This window comes from Zalophus californianus, chromosome 16 (assembly GCF_009762305.2).
Source record: "Zalophus californianus isolate mZalCal1 chromosome 16, mZalCal1.pri.v2, whole genome shotgun sequence".
Classification (NCBI taxonomy): Eukaryota; Metazoa; Chordata; class Mammalia; order Carnivora; family Otariidae; genus Zalophus; species Zalophus californianus.
In genome coordinates, this window is record NC_045610.1 from 61820500 (window position 1) to 61847056 (window position 26557).

General features: G+C 49.5%; 2 protein-coding genes across 8 annotated transcripts in view; one reads left to right on the plus strand and one right to left on the minus strand.

Annotated features, from left to right (window-relative positions):
* The window catches only part of CCDC57 (coiled-coil domain containing 57), a 102623-nt gene that overhangs the window by 18939 nt on the left and 57127 nt on the right, over window positions 1-26557 (minus strand). For 5 of the 7 annotated variants that reach the window (XM_027568138.2, XM_027568141.2, XM_027568139.2 and 2 more), the window contains 3 exons: window positions 21792-21892; window positions 13511-13642; window positions 12802-13018 (listed from right to left, as the gene is read on the minus strand). In XM_027568138.2, the coding sequence (XP_027423939.2) occupies window positions 12802-13018; window positions 13511-13642; window positions 21792-21892 (450 nt within the window). The remainder of the gene's footprint in view (window positions 1-12801; window positions 13019-13510; window positions 13643-21791; window positions 21893-26557) is intronic. The other 2 variants (XM_027568140.2, XM_027568142.2) reach the window with 2 other exon arrangements.
* On the plus strand, window positions 23963-24566 carry LOC113908124 (proteasome maturation protein-like). The gene is made up of 2 exons (XM_027568144.2): window positions 23963-24180; window positions 24368-24566. The coding sequence occupies exons 1-2, from the start codon at window positions 23963-23965 to the stop codon at window positions 24564-24566; spliced, it is 417 nt and encodes a 138-aa protein (XP_027423945.2).

Consider the following 26557-nt stretch of genomic DNA (forward strand, 5'->3'; position numbering starts at 1 on the left):
CCCCTCCTACAGCACACTTTTCTGTCCTTCTGTGTTCTGATTTTTACAAAGCACAACAAACATGCATTTTCTTACTCTGCGAGCTTTCGCAGTCACCTTTAAAAACGGGGCAAAACCTAACGACATGCAAAGCACTTGGAAGATGGCCAGCCTCACCCATAGTTTAAGAACAGCAAATTAAAACCAATAATGAAATATATTTTTCATCATCACATTGGCAAAAAAAGAAAACGCTTGATAAAAATCCAGCAGTACTGGGAGCGCCTGGGTGGTGCAGTCGGTTAAGCCGCTGACTCTTGGTTTTGGCTCAGGTCATGATCTCAGGGTTGAGTCCCGCATCGGGCTCTGCGCTCAGTGCAGTCTGCCTGAGATTCTTTATCTCTCTCTCAAATAAATAAAATCTTAAAAAAAAAAATCCACCAGTATGGGAGTTAGGAAAGACACTCTTACACCCTGCAACCATGAACACAAATTGGGCCAACTTTTTGAGGGCGATTTGGAAATAGCTCGCAGAACTCAAACCACTCACTCATACCTTTGACCCAGTGATTCTAGTTCGAGATATTCTGACAACAGACTCCCACAGCCTTGCACATACCCTGCAGCACTTAGGAGCTAAGACCACAGGCCATTTAAACGTCCACGGATACAAAGCGGTTAAAGCACATACTCACGCAGTGGATCACTGAACTACTGGAAGGTGTTAGCTCTGTTTGGCCACACCGATATAAAGAGAGCTGGTGGGGATTTAAAACACAAGCTGCCTCCTGGTACATACAACTAAAAGGAAAAGGGGAGGCACACACATTTTAAAATATTTGCTTCTGTGGCCACAGAGAGCAGGGCACGCCTGGAGAGGAGCAGGGGACTGGACAGTTGTGGTCTGGGGGACAGAGATGGAACTGGAGGCGGGCGGGGGAGTGGTAGGGAGGGAAGGGGGAGGGGGGACTAACTTCTCACAGAAAACCCTATGCACCATTTAAATTTCTTAGCCATAAGGAGGTGTTGGCCAAAGATGTCCATCGACAGATGAATGGGTAAAGAAGATGTGGTATATATACACAATGGAATATTATGCAGCCATCAAAAGGAATGAGATCTTGCCATTTGCAACGACGTGGATGGAACTGGAGGGTGTTATGCTGAGTGAAATAAGTCAATCAGAGAAAGACATGTATCATATGACCTCACTGATAGGAGGAATTCTTAATCTCAGGAAACAAACTGAGGGTTGCTGGAGTGGTGGGGGGTGGGAGGGATGGGGTGGCTGGGTGATAGACATTGGGGAAGATATGTGCTACGGTGAGCGCTGTGAATTGTGCAAGAGTGTTGAATCACAGATCTGTACTTCTGAAACAAATAACGCAACATATGTTAAGAAAAAAGAAAAAGAAGAAGATCGCAGGAGGGGAAGAATGAAGGGGAGTTAGTCGGAGGGGGAGACGAACCGTGAGAGACGATGGACTCTGAGAAACCAACTGAGGGTTCTAGAGGGGAGGGGGCTGGGGGGATGGGTTAGCTTGGTGATGGGTATTGGGGAGGGCACGTTCTGCGTGGAGCACGGGGTGTTATGCACAAACAATGAATCATGGAACACTACACCAAAAACTAATGATGTAATGTATGGTGATTAACATAACAATAAAAAAATTAAAAAAGAAAAGGAGGTGTTGGCCGTAACTAGCCGAGGTCTGGAGCCCCCTTTGCTCCAGTGGGCGTTCTGCACCCTGAGCGTCCACACACGCGGCAGGGACACTGGGGAGGCTGACTACTCGAACGGACACACCAACACTCCGCCTTCCACGAGTCCCAGCGCCCCGGCCCCGCCCTCCGGGCTGGCTCAGGCTTCCCAAGGCAGGTGCTGAGTTGCCAGCGCGGCCTGACACCTGTGTTCTCTGGTGCTGCTCCAGCTGAGTGTCCCTGTCCTGATCAACCTGGATGAGTTATTCATAGGTGACCTTTGTCACCTTGCTTAAGAAAATCTTTCCAGTTGGATTGTGAAGTTAAAAAAGAATTATCTTAGAAATTTGTGATAACATCTCAGGTTAGCTTTCTAGTCATTTGTAAATCCTCAGTTCCAATTCTGTATATTTTTAGGTTTGATTTTAAGTCATTTAACTCTGCCTGGGATGCATTTTGGGAATTAAAAAGTGTGCGGCTGGCACTGCTGATGGAGGGTGGTCCCTTCTGCTCTGGCATCTCATTAGCGATGCGCTTGCATCTCGAAAGGCTGGGTCTGGCTATGTAAGTCCTCTTCCCCCTTGAAAACACACTCATTTAGGGGCACCTGAGGGGCTCAGTCGTTGGGCGTCTGCCTTCAGCTCGGGTCATGGTCCCAGGGTCCTGGGATCGAGCCCCGCATTGGGCTCCCTGCTCCGTGGGAGGCCTGCTTCTCCCTCTCCCACTCCCCTGCTTGGGTTTCCTCTTTTGCTGTGTCTCTCTCTGTGTCAAATAAATAAAATCTTAAAAAGAAAGAAAGAAAGAAAGAAAACATATTCATTTAGCTTCAAGGGAAACTGTCCATATTTCCATTAGAATTACAGTAACTGACTCCTTAAATATGGAGAAAACAGCTTTACAATATGTAATACTTCCTTCCAGGAAAAGTCAACTGTTAAAAATCTACTTTTCAACAATGCTTGGTACTTGCTCTAATCACATGCTTTTCCCGGGAATCCAGATCCCTGGGCTGCAGACTCAGGGCCTCCCTGGGCTCCATTCTTTCCAGTTATCTCCCTGCTCAACTGGATTGGGCACTATTGTGTACCTGCTTGTGCTGACCGGGGGGGGGGGGGGGGGGGGGGGGGGTCAAGGATCAAGGAGGATGCCCCCACCCCAGCCCCACTTTGTCCCAGGATGGGGGCTAGTGCTAAGAGGGGAAGGAAGTCATCTGGAAGATGCAGCTAGCAGGGCTTGGGGTGGAGGCAGGTGCTTGGAAGGGAAGGTGGGGGGGAGGTGTCTGCAGAGGCTGGAGGGGGCTGGGCTGCATGGGCCTGGGGCGGTGGGGGGGTGGAGCCAAGGTCGTAGCCCCTAGGCACTGCAGCCGGGAAAGAGGAGAGAGGGGTAGGGTCAGGATGGAGCAGGCAGGGGTGGGGGTTGTCAGGGGTGGGGCTTGGGCGGAAGGCGGCTGGGAGTGGAGGGGCCTTACCCTTTGGACTGGATGGAGAAGGGGGCTGTGGTGACCCTGAGGCCCTGGGTACAACCAGGTGATCCGGACCCCAGGCAACTGTCCAGGCCCAGGGGGTCAGGCTCAGGCCCTGGCCTCAGATGGGGGTGCAGCAGGGACTGGCCAGGCCTGCTAGGGGCAGGATGGGGGCGGCTCTGGTCCCATCTCAAAACCAAGGGGTGTGTGTCCTCTCAGTATAAGAACCGTGTGCCATCTTGAGAAACCGTGTAATAAATGTAATTCTTCACGTTTAAATGCAGATGTCACACACTGTTAAACTATTTACCATTTTTGACTGTTCATGATCGCTACTCACAATACACATTTGAAAATGGGCAAATGCAGAAGACACTTCATCCCAGTTTCTAGAACGGAGCCTCCAGACTGTTTGTCTGGGGACCGATTCCCCACGTTGTACTTGATCATAAATGCTTAGGATCACACATTCACATCTGAAGCAGAGTTCCTGTCTGCCTAAGAGTGTCTTTGAAGAAATTAGTGAGGTCTTAAAAAGTGTTCTTACACAAAGTAGAGAATCATATATAGGTAACTCAATTATGCATAAATACTCAGGATACAAGGGGGCATAAAGAAGTTTTGTAGATAATTAAAATATCTAAATTATGGGGCGCCTGGGTGGCTCAGTCGGTTAAGCGTCTGCCTTTGGCTCAGGTCATGGTCCCAGGGTCCTGGGATCGAGCCCCGCATCGGGCTCCCTGCTCCGCGGGAAGCCTGCTTCTCCCTCCCCCACTCCCCCTGCTTGTGTTCCCTCTCTCGCTGTCTCTCTGTCAAATAAATAAATAAAATCTTAAAAAAAAAAACCCATCTAAATTGCATTAATTTCAACCTTTTCCTCCCACCTCAGTTTTTCAAAGGCAAACAAAAGCCTACAACTGAAATTATCTTTCTTACTTTTTAATCACAAAACACTGCTCACAAAGGGCATGGCGACCCCACCCCAGCTGGTGTCTGGCCACCCTCCCCTGCACAGACCCTGCTGAAGGCCCACCTCCCCTCCCCGACCTTTCCCAGCTTTCCTGCTGAGGACCCCAACACAGTTCCTGGCGGCTGTCCTCAGGTCAGAGACAAGCCCTGATGAGGTGGAAGAGGGGTCTGTCAGGAGCTCTGGAGAAACACTTCCATTTGCAATGAAGAGAAAGAGAAACATGCCTTCTTCCCACGTGATGCTCGGAGCTGCCGCAGCCCTTTCGGACCATTTAGGAGGAGCGAGAATCCCAGAGGAGCCAGCCCCACGCTCATGTGCCTCTGGACTTGATGTGCAAGTCGAGGGACTCCTCTGTGTTGGTCAGTATGTCGGTCCTGCAGCTGGGCAGGCACACTGCACGTCGGGAACGTCATCAAATGCCCACCACCTTGGCTGTCCCCTCCTGGCTCCACTGAGCACATGTAAGTTTCTGGGGGGCACCATGATGGGATAAGGTGTTTCTAGCCACTTCCATGAGTCTGTCCTGTGACCTGTGCACAAGCATGTCAGGCTGCTGGGGGTGCTGTGCTCTTCCCCACGCAGGAGGGTCTCTGCTGACGCCCGCAGCAGCCAGCTGGCCGCCCTGCTTGCCACGGGCCTGGCGCTGCCTGGCCATCCCCTTCTACCTGCTTCCCGACTCGTCCAACAGCCGTTCACAACTGGGTTCTGCAAGCCTCCCACGGCTTCCCCTCAGAGCCGTGGCTCTGTGTCATGCTTAAACTCAGGCAAGAAAGGGAATCTGACCAGAGCCTGCTTCCCACCGTGGGACCTGTTCCAGGACAGCTCTCCAGTGGTCACTTGCATCTCTGCTGTCAGAGCAGGGACAGCTCCTGTTCTGGACTCTCCTGCTGGTGTCTGTGTAGCCGGCCTCGGATGAAGGATATGGCCTGTCCCTCAGGTGCAAAGGGCAGATGGGCCTGGGGCTTGCCGGGGGCGGGGGGAGGGGAGGACAGGGGACCTGCAGCTGCCTCCTGTGCCTCCCACCTGACTCTGGGGCCTTGTGTCTTCTGCCGGCCCCCACGGAGCTGTGGCCGGCGCCCCTGTCAGCTGAGCTCACAGTTCTGGCCACCCATCCACCTCCCTGCCTCCGTCCTGTCAAAGCCCAGCCCTGCATGGCCTCCGGCCCTCCTCTCCTGAGTCTGCCCCCCCCCCCACCTATTGTGTGCCACCCGCCTCTGTCACCTGCACACAGACGGGCTCCCTCCAGTGTGGGCCTCTTGGAACTGCTGCCTTGCAGAGCGCGGCTTCCGGAATAACGTGTCCTCCAGCCACCCCCCGCAGGAAGACCGGCATGACCACGCCACCAGTCCACGCAGACCACCCGTCGCCCCACGGTGACCTCCACCTCACGAACGGCAGAGGCACTTTCCTGTCCTGACCTCACCTGACACCCCCAGGTCACCACTCTCCTCCTCTTTAAGACTTTCCGTTACAAAAGATTCCTAAATTTCATCAAGCATATGTACCTGTGTAGTTTAAAGAATAAAAATAAAATAACTTGAAGAATAAAACAAACAGTGAGGCACCGGGCTGGCTGGCTCCGCTGGTGGAGCGCGCAAGTCTTCATCGCCAGATCGTGAGTTTGAGCCCCAAGCTGGGTGGTGGGATTACTTAAAAAAAAAAAAAGAATAAAACAAACACCTCTGTACTCAGCCTAAACAACATTGCTACCACCTGTTTTTCTAAATAAAGTTTTATTAGCAGGCAGCCAAACCCCGCATTTACATATCGTCTGTGGCCCTTTACAGAAAAGTTTGCCAACTCCTACTTTGGATTTTTTTTTTAAATGAGAGACAGGTGGTGGCAAAGTTGCGAAGCTCTTATTGTCTGTAAAGTCTTTGTTTTGCCCTGGTTGGTCAAAAACATGTCCCTGGGTGTGGGGTTCTGGGCTGACAGCACGTGCAGGTCCCCCGTTGTTGCTGATGAGAAGTCAGCCATCCGTCAGGCCTCAGCTCTTCGCAGGCGGCAGCCCTCCGTGTCACCCCGCTACGTCCGGTGCTCCCGAGTCCTGTTAGGGCCGCCCGGGGGGTGCACGTCCTTGTAGTTACTCGGACTGGGGTCTGTGAGGCTTCCCGGGTGGAGGACGAGGGCCGGGGGATGCTCCAGCGGGTCTTCCCGGGGCACCTCTGCCTGAGGCTCTGAGCAGCATCACGTCACGCCTGCTCACGTCACCCTCCCCGGCTCCTGCCCGTCCACCGCTTTGAATTTGGATGATGATATTCCTCTTTTCTTAAAGTTCTGTTTGTTCTTTCCTTAGGTTTGCTTCGTCGTTCTCTATAGTTCTTTGTTTGTTGTGTTTTCTTGCAAGTCTCTTATTTCTTTGAACCTAGGAACTTCAGCCATTCATACCTTGCATCTTCCAGGTTTATGGAAGGTCTGTCTTCTGCTGGCCTCATGCCCGGCGCCTTGCCCCCCGTGTGCAGGATCCCCTTCTCAGCTGGAGTCTGACTTGTGGGGATGTTCATGGCCTGGGACAAAGTGGACCCCCCCCAAGGCAGTCTGTCTCCACTGCTGCCCAGTCCTTGGGGGTCCCACCGGCTCACAAGCCTGAGAACTAAAGTGCTCAGGCCACACAGGCGTTGTAACTGGGACTGACCCACATGAGAGCGGTGTATGGTGACAAGTTATAAAGGACGGCCCTCCTGCCAGCACTCCGTGCGAGGGCCCTGTCCTCAGTGGGGGCACTGGACAGGTGGGGCACGGAGCTGTTTCTGGCTCACCTTCCCACTGTGGGTGAGTGGGACCCTTCCCAGTCCCTGCTTTCTGGGCAGGACCACCCATCACACCCCTACCATGGGTGGGCCCTGAGTTTTGTCACTTGCTTTCTGGACACCGTGAGGCTGTGACACTCAATGTCAAGTTCATCCAGTTTGCCAAAGGCCTTGGGGTCAAAGCTGATAGTGGTGATCAGCCTGTAGGCAGGGCTCCTCCTTCATGGGCTCTTTGGCTTTTAAGAATTCTTCACCTTCTTGCCACCTATGGAAGCCTTCTAGCATGACTGTGGCAATTTTTTTTTTTTAAAGCATGCTCTGCTTTACTTATTTATTTTGTTTATTTATTTGTTTACACCCAACATGGGGCTTGAACTCATGACCCTGAGACCAAAAGTCACACGCTACACCGATGGAGCCGGCCGGGCGCCCTGACTATGGCATTTTCTTCAGCAGTTTTATTTAGCTGTTTGCAGAGGGGGTGTCAATCCAGCACTTAGCTGATGTGCTGTGAGCAATGGGGCTAGAGTTTTATTAACTTAATCAGAATGACTCAGATGTGAGGCAGAGATAAAAATACTCTCCACATATAAGGCCTCAAAGAGCTTCCCATATAAAAATTCCCTTTTAAAATTATTCTGGAAGAAGAAAATATATCCAAAAGGCTACTATGAGAGGTTTGCAAAGTACATAAGGATAAATCTAAAAGAATTTAGTCAAATTTGGGGCACCTGGGTGGCTCAGTCGGTTAAGCGTCCGCCTTTGGCTCAGGTCATGATCCCAGGGTCCTGGGTTCGAGCCCCACATCGGGCTCCCTGCTCGGCGGGGAGCCTGCTTCTCCCTCTCCTGCTCCCCCTGCTTGTGCGCTCTGTCTCTCACTCTCTCTCTCAAATAAATACATAAAATATTTATTTAAAGAAAGAATTTAGTCAAATTTACTTGGTCTAAGAGATACCCCTCCCCAACAGCTAGTGTTCTCATTGATACCAATGCAAAATGCAGAAAAATACAGATGTCGACAAACTTAGAGCAAAATGAAAATAAGTAGGTCTTAGTAAGTTGGGAGTGACTACCAGAAGAATAAAAATAGAGTATCGGGGTCACCTGGGTGGCTCAGTCGTTAAGCGTCTGCCTTCGGCTCAGGTCATGATCCCGGGGTCCTGGGATCGAGCCCCGCATCGGGCTCCCTGCTCCGCAGGAAGCCTGCTTCTCCCTCTCCACGCCCCCTGTTTGTGTTCCCTTTCTCACTGTGTCTCTCTCCATCAAATAAATAAATAAAATCTTTAAAATATATATATAAAAAATAAATGCAGGCAAGAGATGAAAAATGTGATCTATCCAATGAAAGGCAGGAGAAAATAAAACATTTTTAAAGCACGCTAAGGAGAAAATACAAACGAAGACATGAGAGGGAAGTGCCCCCAGTGACAGTGAGCAGAGCAGGGGCCGCCAGACTCTGGCGGGGGGAGGAGGGGTAAGCGGGTACAGGGGTTGGTGCTGTCCTTCCCACCGAGGCCGCCCTGAAACAGGAGGGAGCAGGAAGGTGGGAAACAAAAGTCAGGGAAGTAGGAGCCAAGCACGAATGAGGCCCCAGGAAAATGAGGCACGGTTTGGGGAGGGGTGTAAAGCTGAGTCTAAAGATTGCACGGAAAAACCCAATAAACGTGAAAGACCAGGAAGATGTGGAGAACGTTGCAGGCAAGGAGAGCTGAGGTCAGCCCGTTACCAGGGCCCGAGCCATGGTCAGGATTCCAGCATCCCAGCCCCGCCAGTGGGTGGACACAGACGAGGGTGCCATTGTAGGTGGGCCCAGACACACAGGAAGGCGCCCCAGAAGAGTCAGCACTGCTGTGAAAACAGGGAATGTGAGTCACTCAGTGACTGTGGCTGGGACATCGGGGGTAACCAAAAAATAAGTTTGGTCCCTATTTTATAACATGTACTGTGATAAATTCCAAGTGCATCATGGCATATAAAAACATGGAGCCACAACCGTATTAGAAGAAACCAAGGAAGAATCATCTCTAATCTTGGAGTGGAAAAGGCCTAAGTATGGCACAAAACCCAGGAAGGATTAAAAACAAGGACACTAATTATTTAACTACATAAAGGTTAAAAACATGTGTGACAAAAACCACCATAAGCAAAGTCAAAAACAAATGAGAAATCAATGAGATAGAAACCAAAAGAACAGTAGAACAGATCAACGAAACTAGGAGCTGGTTCTTTGAAAGAATTAATAAGATTGATAAACCTCTGGCCAGACTTATCAAAAAGAAAAGAAAAAGGACCCAAATAAATAAAATCAGGAATGAAAGAGGGGAGATCACAACCAACACCAAAGAAATATAAACAATTATAAGAACATATTACGAGCAACTATATGCCAGCAAATTAGACAGTCTGGAAGAAACGGATGCATTCCTAGAGATGTATCAACTACCAAAACTGAACCAGGAAGAAATAGAAAACCTGAACAGACCCATAAACAGCAAGGAAACTGAAGCAGTCATCAAAAATCTCCCAACAAACAAGATCCCAGGGCCAGATGCCTTCCTAGAGGAATTCTACCAAACATTTAAAGAAGAATTAATACCTATTCTTCTTCTTCTTTTTTTTTTTTTTTAAGATTTTATTTATTTGACAGAGAGACAGACAGCGAGAGAGGGAACACCAGCAGGGGGAGTGGGAGAGGGAGAAGCAGGCTGTCTGCTGAGCAGGGAGCCCGATGCGGGGCTCGATCCCAGGACCCCGAGATCATGACCTGAGCCGAAGGCAGATGCTTAACGACTGAGCCACCCAGGCGCCCCAATACCCATTCTTCTGAACTTGTTTAAAAAAATAGAAATGGAAGGAAAACTTCCAAACTCTATGAGGCCAGCACTACCTTGATCCTAAAACCAGACAAAGACCCCACCAAAAAGGAGAATTACAAACCAATATCCCTAATGAACATGGATACCAAAATTCTCACCAAAATACTAGCCAATAGGATCCAATGGTACATTAAAAGGATTATTCACCAAGCAGGATTTATTCCTGGGCTGCAAGGTTGATTCAACAACCACAAATCAATGTGATACACTATGTAAATAAAAGGAAGGACAAGAACCATATGATCCTCTCAATAGATGCAGAAAAAGCATTTGACAAAGTACAGCATCATTTCTTGTTAAAACTCTTCACAGAGGGCGCCTGGGTGGCTCAGTTGGTTAAGCGACTGCCTTCGGCTCAGGTCATGATCCTGGAGTCCCGGGGTCGAGTCCCGCGTCAGGCTCCCTGCTCGGCGGGGAGTCTGCTTCTCCCTCTGACCCTCCCCCCTCTCATGCTCTATCTCATTCTCTCTCTCAAATAAATAAAATAAAAAATCTTTAAAAATAAAATAAAATAAAATAAAATAAAATAAAATAAAATAAAATAAAACTCTTCACAGAGAGGGGCGCCTGGGTGGCTCAGTCGTTGAGCATCTGCCTTCAGCTCGGATCATGGTCCCAGGGTCCTGGGATCGAGCCCTGCATCGGGCTCCCTGCTCCCGGGAAGACTGCTTCTCCCTCTCCCACTCCCCCTGCTTGTGTTCCCTCTCTCCTGCCTCTCTCTCTGTCAAATAAATTAATAAAACTTAAAAAAAAAAAAGAAATGGACAGAAGACATTTCTCCAAAGAAGATATACAAAAGGCCAACAGACAAATCAAAACCTCAATGAGATACCACCTCACACCAGTCAGATGGCTCAAATTAACAAGTCAGGGAACGACAGATGTTGGCGGGGATGTGGAGAAAGGGGAACCCTCCTACACTGTTGGTGGGAACGCAAGCTGGTGCAGCCACTCTGGAAAGCAGTGTGGAGGTTCCTCAAGACGTTAACAAGAGAGCTAGCCTACGATCCAGCAATTGCACTACTGGGTATTTACCCCAAAGATACAAATGCAGGGATCCGAAGGGGCACCTGCACCCCAGTGTTTATAGCAGCAACGTCCACAATAGCCAAACTATGGAAAGAGCCAAGATGTCCATAACAGATGAATGGATAAAGAAGATGTGGTATATATACACAATGGAATATTATGCAGCCATCAAAAAATGAAATCTTGCCATTTGCAATGATGTGGATAGAACTAGAGGGTATTATGCTGAGTGAAATAAGTCAATTAGAGAAAGACAATTATCATATGATTTCACTCACATGTGGAATTTAAGAAACAAAACAGAGGATCATAGAGGGAGAAAGGAAAAAATAAAACAAGATGAAATCAGGGAGACAAACCATAAGAGACTCTTAACTCTAAGAAACAAACTGAGGGTTACAGAGGGGAGGGGGGTGGGGGCATGGGGCAACTGGGTGACAGGCACTAAGGAGGGCACGTGATGTAATGAGCACTGGGTGTTATATGCAATGGATGAATCACTGACCTCTACTTTTGAAACTAATAATGTTAGTATTATGTTATTTAAGTATATGTTAATTAATTAAATTTAAATTTTAAAATGTTTTAAAAAAACAAAAAAAAGTCAAATGAGGGGCGCCTGGGTGGCTCAGTTGTTAAGCGTCTGCCTTCGGCTCAGGTCATGGTCCCAGGGTCCTGGGATCGAGTCCTGCATCGGGCCCCCTGCTCGGCGGGGAGTGGGCTTCTCTGACTCCCTCTGCCTGCCACTTTCCCCTGCTTATGGTCTCTCTCTCTGTCAGATAAATAAATAAAATCCGAAAAAAAAAAAAAGTCAAATCAGAACCTGGGGGGTGGGTGGGGGGATGCGCTGAGATCTGTAATTCATGTCTCAGAAAAGGCCTAATTTCTGTCATAAATGATGAGCTAATACAAATCAGTAAGACAAAGATAGCAAACTCCATGTACAAAGGGGGCAGAGAACTGAAGGTGACGAAGAGGAAGTGAAGTGGGGAAGGCCCACCTCCCAGTGGGGTGGCTGCGGACCTGCCGGAGCCCAGCTGGACAATGGTCTTCCTGAACGAGAAATGCTTCTGCTTTCCGACAGAGCGACACCCCGCCCTGCGGGCTGAAAGCTTGTGTACAAGGCCATTCACTTTAACATGACGTGTACGACAAAAGATTGGAAATAACCTAAAATGTCCACAGCAGGGACAAGGGTCACATCACATCATTGGCACATCTACATAACAGAGCGCGACCTGCATGGGCTCCGCACGGGCTGCCCTCCCTTCTTGCTGCATCGGGGGGTCATGCAGCTCCCCCAGAGGTAGGCCCTCCAGATGGATTCTCCCGGACACCCGTGACGACCAGGCGGACAAGGGCAAGGGCAGGGTCGTGCTCGTGAGGCTGGGCAGCACAGAGAATGCCTGTGTCTCCCAGACTGACGCACCAGCTCCCTGGGAAGGGACCCCTGTGGGTGGCTCGTGCTGCACCCGGGCCCACGGAGATACAACCCCAAGCCTCTGCGCGGAAGCCTGCACAGGCGGAAAGACTGCGGTGTGTCTGTCTGCACATCAGCCTGACGGGGTCACCCAGCCCCGCCAGGCAGCGGCCGGGGACAGCACGCCTCACCTCTGTTCTGACCTCTGGCTGGACTTCCTCATGGATCAAGTTCTTCCTTCCTGCTTCTCTCTGAACTCCAGCAAGACCCTGAACGCAGGGTCCCCAATGGGAACCGAATTCCCCTCAAGCTATAAGGACAGCTCTGAGCCAGTAGGAGTCCCGTAATGGACCCCACGACGGTGCCTGACCTGACCTTTGCTGCCCACCTGCATGCACGCACTGACCTCTGTCCCACATGGTCCTTATAGAAACCTGGAAGTGTTTTCTGCACTTGGGAGGGTCTTCTGGAAACCAGTCCACTGGCTTCCCGGGAACGGCCTCCCTGAAATAAACTCCTTTCTTGTGTCACCGTCTCTCTGCCCGTGGATTCTGTCGGCGGCCACTGGCCAAGCCTGGCCTGTTTGGGACCCCAGAGCCCTGGCCCCAGCCTACCTGGCGCAGAGTCATCCTGGGAGGTGAGGCCAGAGGGGCTGGATCCCAGGTCCAGTAACTTCCACGTGTCCTGGAGGGGACCGCTGGCTGCTGCTGAGGAGCTTCCGGTGTGGTGGCCATTTTCCCTGTGGGATTCTTGAGCTGGGCGTGGCTTTGGGGACCGGTTTTCTTTGTGCCGGGTTGATCTGCAAGTCACTGTAGAGATTTTGTGTTGCCTCTGTGAAAGTAAAAAAAGACAGAATTATCCCTGAGAGCCCTGCTCTGCTGTCCCCGGAGTAAGTGACAAGGTGGTGGGCATGGCCCAAAGACAGGCCTTGGGGTGAGGCTTCAGGGGCTGTCTCGCAGAGGCCCTGGGGACAGGCCCATGCTCCCAGGCACACTGGCTGGCCAGTGCCTGACCAGCTGGGGTTCCTATGGACACTGGAAGGACAAAGCAATGTGTAGGGCAAAGGCAGTCTGGTCTCCTTGGAAATAAGGGTAAATGCCCAAAACATGCCCCCTCTGGCTGTGCCAAGGTCCACGCTGGAGCCCGTGTCTGCCCATGCCCCCAGTGCCCCAGGTGGACCCACCCTGTGAAGGCACAAGAGCAGACTCTGCCATCCCAAGAGAAGCGTCTGGTGCCGCCATGGCAACAGCCATCTGCTGGGACACCCGGCGCTCAGCTTCCCACAGCGGTGCGGTGTCCCCGGCACAGGTGGCCCTGCCCTACCTGCCCTGCCCCGGCCACTGCTCCTGCTGTCCAGCCCTGAGGAGGATCGTTTCTCCCCACTGTCTGGGCCGAGCGGGGTTGGACCTTCCCCGAGCATTCAGAGACACAATTTTTCTTGGTGTTCTTAGAGTCCTGCCGTGAAAACGTGAACAGAAGGAATTCAGTGTCGGTGGGTCACTGATGGGGTGTGTTACCCAGGTCTCCCTCCAGATGAGGAAGAAACGCTCTCCCCAAATTTCCAGTAGCAGGGACTCGCTCAAGTTGGTGGCAGGCCAGAAGGGAGGGGCATGGTCGTGTCCACCAGCCAGGATGAACAGTGTCCACCTGAGTGCACCTCCCGGCCTTCAGGAGACCAAGCACCCCACCATCACAGACCCCTTCTCAGCATCAGGGGAGGGAGCCCTGGGCCTGACCCCGTGTGCCTCTCAGTTTGCTGGCAGGGCCCCCGCAGCCTGGACGGGCTTCCACCTTCCCCTCTGTGGGGACACCTGCCTGAGAGCAGTCACAGGGGAACAGTAAGGAGTCTTAAGAGGCACTGAACGGGAACATGGAAGAAAATGTAAGCATTACAAGCAGCTGGACTAGGGCAGAGCCTGAGCAGTGGGCCACTCGCAGGGAGTGCCCAGCCACACCCACCAGCCTCTTCCAAGAGCCCCAGAGAACATTTACACTCACTGCACCGCTCTTCTCTGCTCTAGTTTAATTAATATTTGAATTCAACTGAGTAATGCATGCATATTTTTTTTTATTTTAACTTAACAGCCCCCGGGGCAGCAGTGATGATAAATGGGCTTTTCATGTTTGTTGACTGACTTACTGAGTTTCTTCCTCCAGGGTTTCTTTTCTTTTCTTTTTTTTTTTTTAAAGATTTACTGACTTGAGGGAGAGCAAAGCAAGAATGGGAGGTGCAGAGGGACAGAGAGTCTCAAGCAGGTCCCACGACGGGGAGTCTGACGCAGAGCTCGATCCCAGGACCCTGAGATCACGACCCGAGCCGTAATCAAGAGTCGGCCACTTAACCCACTGAGTCACCCAGGTGCCCTTCCTCCATAGTTTCTGATCATATCCTTTGCTTATTTATCTACTGGTTAAAAAAGCGGGCCTCATGGAGTCGTCTTTTCTCAAGTTTTAAGAAAGGAGGCATTTCACTGAATGTAACAAAGCCACGCTAGTTTTGTAGTTTGAAGGATATTAATAAAGTGTAATGCAATATTTACTGTACTAGAAAGAAGTGGAGGTCCAGGTCATAATATGCACGTTTTACTGTGACAGATAACAGGCACATTTATTTGACAACTTGGGAGATTTTCTTCTAATAACACATATTTAGAACTTTAATCAATGCAGGTGATTTGAAAGTTATGAATAGCTAGGTACTTCAATGCTTTAACAGCATTTCCCACAAGTGGTGAAGGTGTCGTGCAGGGGAGGGGGTCATGCAGGAGAGGGGGTCCTCCAGGACAGGGGGTCATGCAGGGGAGGGGGTCCTCTAGGAGAGGGGGTTGTGCAGGGGAGGGGGTTGTGCAGGAGAGGTGGTCCTCTAGGAGAGGAGTCATGCAGGAGAGGGGGTTGTGCAGGGGAGGGGGTCTTCCCAGGGGAGGGGGTTGTGCAGGGGACGGGGTCATGCAGGGGAGGGGGTCTTGCAGGAGAGGGGGTCGTGCAGGGGAGGGGGTCCTCCAGGGGAGGGGGTTGTGCAGGAGAGGCGGTCGTGCAGGGGAGGGGGTCCTCTAGGAGAGGGGGTCCTCCAGGGGAGGGGGTCGTGCAGGGGGAGGGGGTCGTGCAGGGGAGGGGGTTGTGCAGGAGAGGCGGTCGTGCAGGGGAGGGGGTTGTGCAAGAGAAGGGGTCGTGCAGGGGAGGGGGTCCTTCCTCCAGGGGAGGGGGTCGTGCAGGGAGGGGGTCCTCCAGGACAGGGGGTCATGCAGGGGAGGGGGTCCTCTAGGAGAGGGGGTTGTGCAGGGGAGGGGGTTGTGCAGGAGAGGTGGTCCTCTAGGAGAGGGAGTCATGCAGGAGAGGGGATTGTGCAGCAGAGGGGGTTGTGCAGGGGAGGGGGTCTTCCAGGGGAGGGAGTTGTGCAGGGGACGGGGTCGTGCAGGGGAGGGGTCTTGCAGGAGAGGGGGTCGTGCAGGGGAGGGGGTCCTCCAGGGGAGGGGGTTGTGCAGGAGAGGCGGTCGTGCAGGGGAGGGGGTCCTCTAGGAGAAGGGGTCCTCCAGGGGAGGGGGTCGTGCAGGGGAGGGGGTCGTGCAGGAGAGGGCGTCATGCAGGGGAGGGGGTTGTGCAAGAGAAGGGGTCGTGCAGGGGAGGGGGTCCTTCCTCCAGGGGAGGGGGTCCTTCCTCCAGGGGAGGGGGTCGTGCAGGGGAGGGGGTCCTCTGGTGGAAAATGCCACGGTCTTCAGCCCCCTTTCTGTGGCTGGCCCTGCCCCGTTTCTCAGGCCAGCGTCTCCTCGTTGGGCAGACCATTGTGCAGGCCTCTCCCACAGATCCACTCCGGGTGCCCTGGTGCTCTCCCCACTGTCCCCTGCCATCCCTGCCATTTGCCAAGGGCTTGTGTTGAGGCTGAGCAGAAGCCCCACCAGCCCCATGAGGTGTGTGCCTGACGGACACGGTAGCAGGGCAGCTCAGGCATCGCCAGTCCCAGGCCGCCACTCACCTCCTCCCACCCAGCAGCCAGGCCTCAAACCTGGGCTCCTCCCCTCTCCCACAATCCAAATCCATCCCACAGCGAATCCTGGCTTCAGCTGTCTCCAGATGTGACGCTTCTCCTCGCTGGCCGCCCACCCCTTACCCGGGCCCCCAGGTCAGCGCAGAGCCTGAGCACTGCTACCTCACTGGGGCCACCTTGGGGCTCATGTCACCCCCTGGGGGAACAGGCCATCCATCTCCCAGCTGGTGCTCTCTTACTTTATTTTAAACAAATTGAAAAGGCAAGCCATACACTGGAGACTAACTTTGCAGAACATGGGCAGATAGGGATTGGTCTCAAGACTTGATAAAACTCCCACATCCTTTAAGGAAACTGAGTGTTAGTAAATGAGACACTAAACACAGGTGCAGAGAAATGGTGCCGAGACATGCGCTTGCTACTTTTCATCAGCTAATTACAGGCGGAAGCTTCTAGTCGTGTGGAAAGACTTGTGAAGAACAGAAATCTGAAGGCAGCACAGCAGAGGGCATGGCCTCCGCGGAAGGGCAGTGGCATCCTGCCACCCGGGACCCCGGTTGTGGTCGTCAGGAGTAGAGTCAGAAGTGCCAACAGACAGAACTCAGCACCTGTTCTGGGTAAAAACTCAGTACAGCAGGAGGAGAAAGAACTTTAAACTGATGAAGGGTCTGTATGAGGTCGAACCATATGAAATTGCTGATATTTAACCACTTCTGACTTACAAAAATGGCAATTTTGTAGGATTCAACTTAACACCCAAGCCTACAGCAAACTTTCTAGTTGAAGATAAAATGCAAAAAGCATTTGGGGCACCCGAATGGCTCAGTCGGGGCAGTGTGTGACTCTTGATCTTGGGATTGTGAGTTTGAGCCCCACGGTGCATGTAGAGATTGCTTAAAAAAATAAAACCTTTACCGAAAAAAATGAAAAAAAGCATTCTATAAATCAGGACAAAGGTGTGGATGACCCTGTTCTCTGTGGTGCATGGGAGTCCTGGCCAGGACAGCAGGACGAGACAGGACCGTGAGGGGAGGAGCCTGACCCTCACCACAGACGCTCGCCATTCACATAGAGAACCTGGGAAAACAGCTGCCACACGTATTAGCATTAATCAGTTCTATGGAGTTGCTAGTTATAAAACATTTGATAAAAGCCAACTATGCTCCAATTGTCTGCAATAGCTAGAAAATGTAAGCTTAAAGAGATCCTCAAGATAAACAAACTGGTATAGTCATCAAACAGAATGTTGTCCAGCAATAAGAAGGGAGCTTTCAGACCACAGAAAGACGTGGAGGAAACGTAGATGCATGTTACTGGGAGCAAGGAGCCAATCTGGAAAAGGCTACATGGCCTATGATTCCAACCCCGTGACATTCAGGGGAAACGGCAGAGCGGTGAGGCAGTAAGAAGATCAGTTGGTACCAAGGATAGAACTGGAAACGGGAAAGGATGAACGGAGCACAGAGGAATTTCAGGACAGTGAAACTGCTCTGCCTGAGACACGAGGGTGGACAAGCGTCATCATACATTTGTGCAAACCCGTAGAACACACAGCAGCGAGAGCGAGCCCTAACGTATGCCCCGGGCTCTGGGTGATGATCCTGGGTCCGTGCGGGCTCCTCAGTGTGACAGACACACCATCTGGTGGGACACGCTGATATGTGAGCACAAGACTTTCATAACAACGTTTACAGCAAAAAACAGCCAAAATGCCCACTGAGAGAAGAATGGACGAGCCGCCGATGTTGATGTATTTATACAATGGAAAGAATATGCACAAACTAGTGTCTAGACCTGGGCTTGGCAAGCCACACCTGGCAGAGGCCAAATCCTGCCCACCTTCTTTTGTCCAGCCCATGAGCTAAAAATAGTTTTTACGTTTTTAAATAGTTGAAAAAAATCAAAAGAATGTTTCATGACATGAAGACTATATGAAATTGACCTTTCTGAGCTATCGGGTTTTCCTGGAGCACATCCAGGCCCATCTGCTCACGTACCACCTGTGGCACGGTCAGGCTCCTTGCAGAGCTCAGCTGCCACAGGGAACGGGGGGCCCTAAAGCTGTGGCCTGACGTAGCTGCTCTCCATATATCGCATCGATATATCCCAGAAGCACAATGTGGAACGAAAGCGCTCTGCAGAAAGATATATACACAAGCGGATGTGATTTATACAGATTGTTAAATATCTGAGAAGAGAAACACCAGACTCAGGAAAGTCTGAAGGGGGGATGTAGGGGTAGAACTCTCAAAGGGGTTTTGACTTTATAACATTTTGTTTATTAAGTTGGATGGTGTATATCATATTAGTCTTTGTATCTTCTTAGAAGTCTAAAAATTATAATAAAAATACATAAATTACAACATTCACCCGCTAAAGATCAGATGGGACGAACAGCTAAGAAAATTTTGTAAAGGAAGATAAACAAAGAGCAACCTTGTTCTATGTATTTGTAATATATTAAAAATATTACAAAGGTATGTTTTTTTAAAGATTTTATTTATTTATTTGAGAGAGAGGGAGAGAGAGAGACTATGAGCAAGGGGAGGGGCAGAGGGAGAAGGAGAGAGAGTCCTAAGCAGACTCCTTGCTTGATCCCACAACCTGAGATCACGACCTGAACAAAAACCATGAATCAGCTGCTTAAACGACTGAACCCCCCAGGTGCCCTGCAAAGGTATGGTATTTATTTATTTTTTTTCCAAAGATTTTATTTATTTATTCATGACAGACAGAGAGAGAGAGAGAGAGAGAGAGAAGCAGAGGGAAAGCAGGCTCCCAAGGAGCAGGGAGCCCGATGCGGGACTCGATCCCAGGACCCTGGGATCATGACCTGAGCCGAAGGCAGACGCTTAACCATCTGAGCCACCCAGGCGCCCGAAAGGTATGGTATTTAAAGCAGGACAGCACCAGTTGGGGAATGGACCCTTCACTGGAGCCGTGTAGAAAATAAATACAGATCTAAATCTGAAAATGCAGAGATGCCACCCTGTGGTCTGCCAAACATGGGCCTGGCTCTTCCAAAATGTCAGCATTGTGAAGGACAAACAAGGTCAAGAAGACTCATTCTGGGGTGAAGGAGATGCCCCCACACACACCTATGCCCACGTATGCACGCACACGTGCATACTGCACATGCATATCCACACACAACTACACATGTGCGTATCCACACACACATAACCCCCCACGTGCATAGCCACACACACAACCACACACGTGCGTACCCACACACACACAACTCCCTGCGTGCGTACCCACACACACACACACAACCACACACGTGTGTATCCACACACAGAACCCCCCGCATGTGTATCCACACACACAACCACACATGTGCGTACCCCCCACACACAACCCCCCGTGTGCGTATGCATACACACAACCACATATGTGCGTATCCACACACACACAACCCCCATGTGCGTATCCATATACCAAACCACACACATGCGTATCCACACACACAACCCCCCCGTGCGTATCCACACACACACAACCCCCCACGTGCGTATCCACACACACACAACCACACACACGCGTAGGCATGCAAGTCCTGGAGGCAATGTGGGTCCTGGACTTGTGACTCACAAAATCTCAGTTTACAATATGTATTAAATTCTAGGATTATAGTCATGTTTCCTGATTTTCATAATACTGGGAGGAGTCTTTGTTTTCAGACATAAAAGGGTTCAATGTCTGCAACTTATTCTCAGCTGGTCCAGGAACAAAGTTGTCTGACTGTGTGTGTGTGTGTCTACCTATCATTCATCCACCTGTCCACCCACCATCCATCCATCCATCCACCCACCATCCATCCATCCATCCACCCACCATCCATCCATCCATCCATCCACCCACCATCCATCCATCCATCCATCCACCCATCCATCCATCCATTTATTCACCCATCCACCCACCCATCTATTGATCCATTCACCCATCCATCCACCACACACCCACCCACCCTTCCATCCATCCACCTATCCATCCATCCATCCATCCGTCTGTTCATCCATCCATCCGTCCATCCACCCACCCACCCGTCCATCGGCCATCATCTATCTATCTCTCTATTTATCTAACTATAATGTGGGGGAGGCAGAGGGAGGGAAGAGAAAGAATGGCAAAGCAAATGTAGTGATCAGTTAACAACTGGTGAGTCTAGGTAAAGGGTATAGTGCTATTTTTGCAACTTTGTGTAAATCTGAAATTATTTCAAAATAAAAAATTAATTTGAAAAAGACATAAGCAAGAGTTTAGATGTTTAGCACATGATAAAAAAATCATTCAAAATTACTGAGAAAAAGGAGGATAATCACTTATGAGCACTATGACAGCTAGTGAAACGGAACAGCTAGAAGAAACAGGTGGGTATTGACAGCTAGTGAAACGGAACAGCTACAAGAAACGGGTGGGTATTTACCTAAGCCCAGAACAGAGAAAAAACACAGTGAAATAAATCATTAAAGCAGACTGACAGAATTCGTTACATTAAAAAAAGTTACCTGTGGGTTAAGAAAACAAAGAAAGGCTAAAGGCAAATAAATGACAAGTCTGGGAAAGGTTATAATGGACAAGCAGCAGTTCATTTATAAGGAACTCTTAAAAACTAACAAGTACAAAAAACAAGTAGAAAAATTAGCAAAGCATGTGTATAAATAACCCACAAAAAAAGAAATATATATGGCCAATAAATAGATTACAGACTTTAATACCACTAAGGATACAAGAAACTTCTAAAATATGAAATTTTTTTAACCCATCATATTGGTAAAGATTTGAAAAATCAGCAGCCCGGGTGGCTCAGTCATTAAGCGTCTGCCTTCGGCTCAGGTCATGATCCCGGGGTCCTGGGATCCAGCCCCGCGTCGGGCTCCCTGCTCAGGGGGGAGCCTGCTTCTCCCTCTCCCTCTGTGTGTGTGTGCTTTCTCTCTCTCGCAAATAAATAAATAAAACTCGGGTGGGTAAAGCAACAGTAAAACATACATATGATGTAATTTATAATTTTATATTTATCATTTACTTAGGTAATTTAAAAAACAAAGAAGGAGGGGTGTCTGGGTGGTTTGGTTAAGGATCTGACTTTCGGTTTCAGCTCAGGGCATGATGTCAGGGTCGGGAGACGGAGTCCCACATCGGGCTCCACACTCAGCAGGGAGTCTGTCTGAGATTCTCTCTCCTCTCCCTCTGCCCCTCTCTCTCCCTCTCTCTCTAAAATAAATAAATAAATCTTAAAAAAAAATAGCAGGGGGCACCTGGGTGGCTCAGTCGGTGAAGTGTCTGCCTTCAGCTCAGGTCATGATCTCAGGGTCCTGAGATCAAGTCCCGCATCGGGCTCCCTGCTCCGCAGGAGGTCTGCTTCTAGCCCTCTCCCACTCCCCTGCTTGTGTTCCCTCTCTCGCTGTGTCTCTGTCAAATAAATAAATAAAATCTAAAAAGAAAAAAAACACAGCAGGAAACACACGGAGATGTTACTGGTAACTATGCTTGGGTGCTGAAAACTGGAGGCCTTTTCAATTGTGTTTACTGGATTTTACATTTTGGAAATGAAATACAATACTTAAGTGATTAGTAAACAGTTATTAGAAGTATATTTCTTAGATAAAGGAGTATTACCTGAGTTGCAAAATGGGGTTGCAACTGTCCCAAAGGGGCCTCAGGTGCGACACTACGGTTCTGGGCCTCAGGGGTGGGCAGGGGGTGACGAGGCGGTTTCCCTAGAAACAAGGGGAGGAAAGGATTTGCTTTTTCTTTTTTTTTCCTTTTTGCTTTTTTTAGAAGTCAGCTCTATGCCCAACGTGGGGCCTGAACTCACATCCCTGAGACCAGGAGTCACATGCTCCACCGACCGAGACAGCTGGGCTCCGAAACGGTTTGCTTTCTGTGTGCACCTCGCTTCCTGATGTCCCTGGTGCCAAACACAAACACTGCAGAAATACAGCACGTTCCTGCCTACACCAGTCAGCCCTCTCTTGCAGTGCACGTAGGGGTGACGCCGCGAGCCGCTGTTGTGACTGCAGAGTGCAAGGTCTCTCACACACAACTCTGGACACACCTCCTCCAAGCGCTGGAAATCAACACGTTCACTAACAGACCCAAAGATATACCCTCTCTGCAGCACAGAAAAGTAAGCAGCAGAAGGTTAAGTGAATAAACTTAAAGATTCTGCTTGTAAGAGATGCTTCAGCATCCTGTCTTACTTAGAAAAGATCTAGGCAGCCAAGGAATACTCGTTTGTTAACTCAGTTTGGGTTAAGTTACCTACAAATCTTGGAAATTAATCTTTAAGCTCACATACTACAAGATACAATTACTGTTGATCTAACATTTCTCAGAATAAATCTACTTGGTTAAACACAAGCTTACTGAGGACCCCAATGAGGTTTTTGTGTGTATGAGTTGTAAATAATGATATGAACTGTATTAGTACTGATATGTACTTAATTATGTACTGTATGTACTGAAACAGAAATTTTTTAAAACCTTACAATCCGTTCACTTGAAGATGGTGGTGGTGACTACACTGCATGTTAACATCTGGGTAGTTACAAAATTAGTTATGCCACCATGGACCTCCTGGGATGGGTCCTAAAGTGCTATGTCAGTTTTTTTCCAGGAGATAAAAGGACATGGGAAAGACAAAATTTGGAAATGAATTTATTTTCCTTAGTTTTTAATACCTGAGCTTAAAAGCTATGGAATCCAAAGATACACAAATGGCCAACAAGCCCATGAAAAGGTGGTCAACACCATTAGTCATCAGGGAAATGCAAAATCAAAATCAAAATCACAGTGAGATACCACTTTGCACTCATTAGGATGGACGAAGAAAAAAGTAAGTGTTGCCCGGGATGTGGAGACATCAGAACACTCGCACATTGCTGGTGGGAAAGGAAAATGTTGCAGTTGCTGTGGGAAAAGTTTTACTTTGATGACAAGAAAAAAGAGGGGAAGAAAGAGACTAGAGAGAAAGCTCTGCAGTGCGGACAGTGTGTGAGGACCGTTTACGAGCTGTGGTCCCAGCTACTTGCGGACGACCGCGGTCTGCGAACAGGTGACCCTGCACCTGCCCCGCAGTCAGGTCGGCGGTAGCGTCACCCGATGCCGCAGGCCCACACCACCCCCTCCCTCCTCCCGTCACGCAGGCCCTTCATCTCACGGCGTTGCGACAAAGGGGAGTGCGGCTCAGTGCGATGATTTTGAGAGACCCCAGTCACGGAACTTTATTTACAATATATTGCTATAATCGCTCTATTTCATTATTAGCTATTGTTGTGAACCTCTTACTGCACCTAATTTATAAACGTTATCATGGGTAAGTACGTCTAGGAAAAAACAAGGTATACACAGGGTCTGGTACTGTCCATGGTTTTAGGCACCCCCTGGGGATCACGGAACGTGTAGGTACAGGCACCCCTCTGCCCACTCTGAGGCAGGATTTCCGGAGCTCCAGTCAGAAGAACGTGGACTCCTCTGACCAGAAACCAAATCAAACTGATCAAGAATCCATCACCGAGGACACTTGTAGAAGTCTGAATGTGCAACTTCCTAGGTATGGAAGGGCCCTCTCCCCTTCCTCTTGGCTGCTGTCATCTGAAACCCGAGAGGCCTCTGCTTCTGTAAACTGAAGGGAAGCATTTCTAAGCAGCATCTTCTTGTCTCCCTAAGTCTTCCAGAACTCAGAAACTTTTGTTAAAAAGCAACTCACAGGAGGCATCCCCAGAAGCGGAAGTGAGCAGCAGGCTGGCTGGTGAGGGGCTGCGAGGGGCTGTTGAAGCAAGCTGAAGATGCACGCCAGAGGCTGTGGGCGGCAGCGAAGGGATGGTATTCCAGTTACTGAACTCTCAGCAAGCAGACCTTCTGAAAGTCATGATCTTCTTCATAAAAGGCCTTGTGTAAAAAATGAACTTTTGCCCAGTCATCATCTTGAATTATCAGAAAAAAAGTTCCAGCTCAAACAAGATAAAATGAATTTTTCCACTAAAATTACAAATGGAGGAGCACCTGGGTGCCCATTTGACCAAATGGTCAAATGTCTGCCTTTGGCTCAGGTCATGATCCTGCGTCCTGGGATTGAGTCCTGCATCCGGCTCCCTGCTCAGCGGGGAGCATGCTTCTCCCTCTGCCTCTCCCCCTGCTTGTGCGCTCTCCCTCTCAAATAAATAAAATCTTTAAAAATAAATAAATAAATAAATAAAATCACAAATGGAATTCAAGGCAGAGCAGCAGGCTCAGGGTCTTCCATTTCTTCCGAGCTCCAACCTTTCACTGGGTATTTTCAGGGGTAATGATGAGACTATTGGATGTGAAGATATTCTTAATGAGCCGTCACAAAGTGAACTAATGGAAGAACCAGACTTGATGGCGGAATATAAACTCGGTTTCCTATAATCTGTTCTGCCGTTCAGGGAAATACAGGGGCTGCATCTTGTTTATATTCATCTTTTTACTATAATTTGATGTACACAACATTAAAAGTACTGACCCATGACAATTTTTGCCTAAGCAGTATCTGGGATCATTTGAAATTACTTCTGTCTTTGGTTTATGGCCATGCGACAACTGAAAGCACTAAAGGGAAATGATTTTAAAACTTCCAATTTATATGAAAACAATAGCATTCCATGTCTTTAAAAAATTGTTGCTAATGAGTATTTGAAAACTGTCTGCAGGTTCCAATTCAGCCTATTTCCGGGGTGTTCCATAAATTTAGTCTTGAATAACCATTACCAGCATTTTCGTCTGCAGTCTTCATGGGTTGGTAACTGATTTCAGTGGCACCACTTCAGATTAAGTACAGAGGGAGGTATTTATGTTTTACCTTGTTTCAGTGGCCCCTTGACCCTCATAAGAATAATACTGTGGCTTTATTGAGGCTGTTTGAGAATTGTAGCTATTCTTTGTTTCTTTCCGGTTGAAAAGTATAAGTTCAAAGGTTTTGATTTTCGTGTTGTCTTTATTTTTTAAAAGATTTTATTTATTTGACAGACAGAAAGACAGCGAGAGAGGGAACACGAGCAGGGGGAGCGGGAGAGGGAGAAGCAGGCTTCCCCGGAGCAGGGAGCCCGACGCGGGGCTCGATCCCAGGACCCTGGGACCATGAGCTGAGCCGAGGGCAGACGCTTCACCGACTGAGCCGCCCAGGTGTCCCTGGTGTCTTTAAAGTGAAAAATTAAATAAAGCAACCAGCACATGTTGATTAAAAAAAAAAAAAAGGCACAAATCACAGGCCCAAAGTGGCATCACGTAGGTCGCGTCCCAAACCAAGGCTTCATGCCTGACCAGCTGCGTTTCAAGCTCCCCCAAAAGCGCAGCTGTAACTGCTTGTTGGGACTTCTCCAATAAGCACAGAGTCTGCTGCTGGGTCCTCCCCACCCCGCAGGAAGAAGAGGCTCTCGGCCAGAGAAGACTCCAGCCCTTCCCTCTAAGGGAAGGTGATCTTGCCTTAAACAATCCCGTTCTTTTGCTAATAACTTCTTGCCCCTACCCTCCTTTCTATGAAAAGCTTCCATTTCATACAGCTCTGAGGAGCTCCCTCCACTTGCTACATGGGATGCCGTCTGATTCATGAATCACTTAATAAAAACCAATTAGATCTACACATTTACCCGGCTGGACTTTGTTTCTTAACGCTTCTTGGTAATAGGGTCATTTATTTGCACAGGTTCCCTGAGAATCTGTGCTGCTTTTTACCAGGACTTCACTGGACACATGGATGGTGCAGCCAGAGCCCTCTGCCTGCTGGGCCAGAGTCAAGAATGACCCTCACGTCGTTGTAAGGACAGGTCACCAGCAGGAGCTCTGAGCTAGGAAGTTCACCTCCAACAAGCCCGGGAGCTCAGGATATTTCTGAAACCTTGAGAAGAAAGGAATTTGCTCAGAATCATCCAGCAGATGAAATCTGGTGAGTTCTTGGCTTCCTGGCCTCAGGACACTTTTAAAGTCCAATGTGGACTCCTGACGGAAACTTCCAGCAAAGCAAACTCAGGAAGGCGTGCTAGGTGAATTAACATTCTTGCTACACCTATGGAAATAATCAGGCCAACAGACCAGGCTTGTTAGTGATCACGAATAATCCTTCTTTGAGATTAGGTTTTATCAAAAGCAGAGAAAGGGTCAGAAGCAATGCGTGCTTCGATGGAAACGGCACTATGTGCAGCATGTCCTTGGACCCGTGGGGCCCGCCTCCCTGGGTCTGAACTACTCTGCAGCTCTGCACGCTGATGGGCGTGCACTTCGTGCCTTGTCCCTCCAACTATTCACCGGTGACCCCCTCCCTCTTAGAAAAACCAGTTCACTTTCCATTTGTAATTCAGTTTCTTTGTTCTGGATAAATTTGTGTTTGGGCTTTTCCTTGGAGCTGGTTGTAACATCTGACTGGC

Bases quoted from the DNA above. Each gene is read 5' to 3' on its own strand.
- LOC113908124 (XM_027568144.2), top strand. From the start codon at position 23,963: ATGCACGCCAGAGGCTGTGGGCGGCAGCGAAGGGATGGTATTCCAGTT. The intron at 24,181-24,367 runs TGGGTGCCCATT...AATAAATAAATA, and splicing joins ATTACAAATGGAGGAGCACC to AATAAAATCACAAATGGAAT.